General features: G+C 52.8%; 1 protein-coding gene across 1 annotated transcript in view; it reads left to right on the top strand.

Annotated features, from left to right (window-relative positions):
• The first annotated feature begins 1,257 nt into the window (after window positions 1–1,257).
• The window catches only part of GTF2F1 (general transcription factor IIF, polypeptide 1, 74kDa), a 14,886-nt gene continuing 11,739 nt past the window's right edge, over window positions 1,258–4,404 (top strand). Inside the window, exons 1-3 of the mRNA XM_011943626.1 lie at window positions 1,258–1,965; window positions 2,047–2,093; window positions 2,963–3,035. Coding sequence (XP_011799016.1) covers window positions 1,954–1,965; window positions 2,047–2,093; window positions 2,963–3,035 — 132 coding nt within the window. The 5' untranslated portion in view covers window positions 1,258–1,953. The remainder of the gene's footprint in view (window positions 1,966–2,046; window positions 2,094–2,962; window positions 3,036–4,404) is intronic.

Genomic DNA, 4,404 nt, shown 5'->3' with positions numbered 1-4,404 from the left:
CCGGCTAGTTTTCTGTATTTTTTTTTAGTAGAGACAGGGTTTCACCGTGTTAGTCAGGATGGTCTCGATCTCCTGACCTCGTCATCCGCCCGTCTCGGCCTCCCAAAGTGCTGGGATTACAGGCTTGAGCCACCGGGCCCGGCTATTTTTTTCTTCTTCTTCTTTCTTCTTCCTGCTTTCTTTTTTTGAGATGGCGTTTCACTCTTGTTGCCCAGACTGGAGTGCAATGGCGCGATCTCAGCTCAGCACAATCTCCGCCTCCCAGGTTCAAGCGATTCTCCTGCCTCAGCCTCCCGAGTAGCTGGGATTATAAGCATGAGCCACCACGACCGGCTTATTTTGTATTTTTGGTAGAGACGGAGTTTCTCCATGTCGGTCAGGCTGGTCTCAAACTCCCAACCTCAGGTGATCCGCCCCCCTCGGCCTTCCAAAGTGCTGGGATTACAGGCGTGAGCCACCGCGCCCGGCCGTTTACTTGTTCTTGTCTCCTCCACGCCAGACTCGACTCCATGAGGGCAAGGACTATTTCTGCCTCCCTCATTCCTATATTCCTAGGAGTTGGCAGTTCCTGACATTTAGTGGTGGATGAGGAATAAATGAAACCAGCCACATCGACGGTGTCTGTAGTTCATGGCCCAACTTTTGTGTCTTGCTCCCCTTCCCTTTGCTTAGCCAACTCCTATGCATCCCTCAGTGCCCAACTGAAACCTCCCCTTTTCTGTGAGCCCTCAGAGCCCACTGTGCTTCTCCTGCTCCTTCCTGGGTTGTAGATACCCATGTTATGAGTCTGTCTCCCCTACGACACTGTAACCCTCGAGAGGACACTGTAACCCTCCGTTGGGAGCTGGTTTGACAGATTCACCTTGCGGGGCCCCGAACCCAGGAGGTGCTCGAGTATTTCCGAAGTGGAGCAATGAATGGTTGCGCCGTGAGCATGCGCACTTGTGTTACTGCCATGACTGGGGCGTGCTTGCATGCCTGGAACGGGGTAGGGGATGCATCTCCCTCCTGTTCTCTGCAGCCTCCTTCCCTTCCCCCCAGGAAGCCAGCCAGCCGCCCCCGCGACGTTACCCTTCTCCTGGGGCCTCAGAGCCCTGCCCATCTCGGGCAGCCTGGACTTGCAAAGACCCATCCAGCCAGCAGCCCTTGGGGTGGTCGCTCCCCGACCCCGCCCAGGCTCTGACCCTTCCTGGCTCGGCACAACGTCACAAGGGCCCTCGCCCCGGTCATTTTGCGACAATGACGGGGTCCACCCCTTCGGGGTAGGGAGAGGCAGTGAACCCCAAACAGGCCCATGGGGAGCCAAGCGGCGGTTCGACCCTACCGAAGTAGGCCTCGGTTGCTATGGTGACGCGGCCTTCTTGCCCCCCCCCAGGGCCAGAGCGACATGGCGCATGCGCAAAGTGCCTGGGAGCGCGCAAAGTGCCTGGGGGGCCCGCAAGGAGGACGCTTCTCTTTCTCCCTACCCAGGATGCCCCGCGGTCCTTGGGTGCTGACGTCACGAGGGAGGGCGGTCACCCATTTGATGAAGTTAACTGTGCTGTATAAAAGAGCGCCAGCGACAGAGGCCGGTTAGTTTATCTCAGGCTCGGCCTGGGTTTGCTGAGTCCAAGAAGGGACCGTGGTGGCCCTTTTGAGGTGACCATAGCCGCCGAGGAGCATAAGTGACTACGCACTGAGGCGGCCACAGTCGCTAAGAAGGTTGCCATCGCGACGCGGCCGCTGTAGGGTTTTGCTTCCGGGTTAGGCGGCAGCAGAAGCGTAGACGGAGTAGCTGGAGCGCCTCTTCCGGTTACCTTTATCCCAGTGCCAGAGGCGCCTGGGGTTGGGGTCTTCGCTCAGGGACAGAGACCTGACAGCGAGCGGCGGCTTCCCCGGGATCGAGGGACGCGCACGCCAGAGAAGACGAAAGGAATCTGGGTCGGACCAGATCTGAACCACTGACCATTGCCCATGGCGGCCCTAGTGAGTGTGGATTTGGGGTTCCGGGGTCCCGACGGCGACCTCGGCAACTCCTCACTCACCGTCCGGTTCCTCTTTCCGCAGGGCCCTAGCAGCCAGAATGTCACTGAATACGTCGTTCGAGTTCCCAAGTAAGTCCCCAGCCCCATCTCCCACTCCTCTCCACCCTCCAAAAATGAAAACCTTCACGGTCTTCTTAGCCAGGCATTTCTGGCCCTGTCTGTGATTCTCCCTCCAGACTGGGAGAGACTTGGAGCGCAGGGCTGGGATTAAGCTGAGGCTTCCCTGGGGACAACACTGCTTTTTTAAACAAATGAATGAATGAGTGCATTAGTAACACGGCGATCCAGCCCCCTGGCCTAACCTTCGGTCCATTGATGCTCAGACCAGCTGTAAGGACATATTCCTCGTGCTGTTTCAAAATGGTCAGGCTATCTTTCCTTTCTAGGCCTTTGTACATCCTGTTCCCTCTGCCATGAGTGCCTCCCCGCAACCCCTAAACTGTGACTCTGCTGGGTGAATTCTTGTTGATTCTGCAAAACTCACCTCCAGTATCTTCCTCCTCCAGGAAGCACTCCCCTGCCTGTCCTCCCTCCTCCCCAAGGCTGAGTTCACAATAATCTCCACATCTTGAGTTCCCCCAAATCTTTGTCCCTCCATCTGCTCTTCTTCTGCCTGGGGTCAAGAGGGGATGGGGTCTAGCTTCTCTGGCAGACTGCGAATCCTTGCAGTCTTCTGTATCCAGTGTTGCCAGGCAAAACAGGCTGAATGAATCGCGGTGGGTTTGTTGAGTGATTGAATTGAATAAATGATTCAATTGAATGGAATGATTGAATTGAATTAATGGTTCAATTGGATTGAGCGATTGAATTAATGATTTGATATAATTAATGATCCAGTTGGATGGCTGATTGAATTAATGGTTCAATCGCATTAATTCATTAAATTAATGATTGAACTGTTGTATTGGATTGACACCACCTCTTCTAATCCACTCCAGGAATACAACCAAAAAATATAACATCATGGCTTTTAATGCAGCTGATAAAGTCAACTTTGCTACGTGGAATCAGGTAAGTCCCTGGGTCCTGGGGGTTGGGAGCTGGGGTGGTGGGAGAACATGACCCTGACCTTGGTGATTGTAATAGTTGCTTAACTGTCATAGTAACTAAGTCTTAATTTTCTCACTTTTCTCAAAGTGAAGAAAAGATAGATGACAAAGGATTGGGTGCAGTAGTTCACACCCCTAATCTCAGCACTTTGGGAGGCCGGAAGCTTGCTTAAGGCTAGGAGTTCAAAACCAGCCTGGGCAATATAATAGCAAGACCCCAACTCTACAAAAAAATTAAAAAATTAGCTGGGGGCCGGGCATGGTGGCTCAAGCCTGTAATCCCAGCACTTTGGGAGGCCGAGATGGGCAGATCACGAGGTCAGGAGATCGAGACCATCCTGGCTAACACAGTGAAATCCCGTCTCTACTAAAAAATATACAAAAAAACTAGCCGGGCGAGGTAGCAGGTGCCTGTAGTCCCAGCTACTCGGGAGGCTGAGGCAGGAGAATGGCGTCAACCCGGGAGGCGGGGCTTGCAGTGAGCTGAGATCCGGCCACTGCACTCCAGCCTGGGCGGCAGAGCGAGACTCTGTCTCAAAAAAAAAAAAGAAATTAGCTGGGGCTGGTAGTGTGGGTCTGTAGGCCTACATAGGAGGCTGAGGTAGGAGGATCGCTTGAGCCCAGGGATTCAAGGCTGCAGTGAGCTATGATTGCACCACTGCACTCCAGCCTGGATAACGGAGCAAGACCCTGTCTCAGAGTGAGACTCCATCTCAAAAAAAAAAAAAAAGAATGGCAAAGGCCCAGGTAAAGCTCCTGGGTGTCCCTGTAAGTTAGGTTTGGTAGGCCCACCGGAGGCCTCTCCTTAAAGGAGAACAGTTAGAAGTTGTGCCCACCGATGTGCATTTTTGGCCAAGGTTTATCTGGGCAAGGGAGGGGACTGGGCTGGGGGCTTTCCCAGAGTCCCTGCCATCAGAGACTCTAGAAAGGACTTTGGGAGCCATTAAAGTGTCTTCAACTGGGAGGTTATAGTGTGATCTGGCTGTTGTGGGGAGACAGACTGTGGGTTTGAGGGCAGCTAAAGGGAGACCGGGTAGAAGCAACTGGTCTGGTCTAGGTGAGTCCTGGTGGGCACTGGGGGCAGTGGACGTTACGAGATGTGGCTGATTCTAGAGTGTTTTGGAAATGGTATATATGGACCTTAAATCAAGAGCTTAAGGGTAATTCGGATCGTATTAGCCACATAGGTCACGATAAATGGTAACATTTGTAGAAATTTTGGTGCCTTAATGTCAGCAAATGTTGCACAATGAGATTCTTTTTATTTATTTTATTTTATTTATTTATTTTTTGTGATGGAATCTCTTGTTGCCCAGGCTGGAGTGCAATGG

The sequence above is a fragment of the Colobus angolensis genome, unplaced genomic scaffold (assembly GCF_000951035.1).
Source record: "Colobus angolensis palliatus isolate OR3802 unplaced genomic scaffold, Cang.pa_1.0 Scaffold22, whole genome shotgun sequence".
Lineage (NCBI taxonomy): Eukaryota > Metazoa > Chordata > Mammalia > Primates > Cercopithecidae > Colobus > Colobus angolensis.
This window is presented reverse-complemented; position numbering and strand designations above follow the sequence as displayed.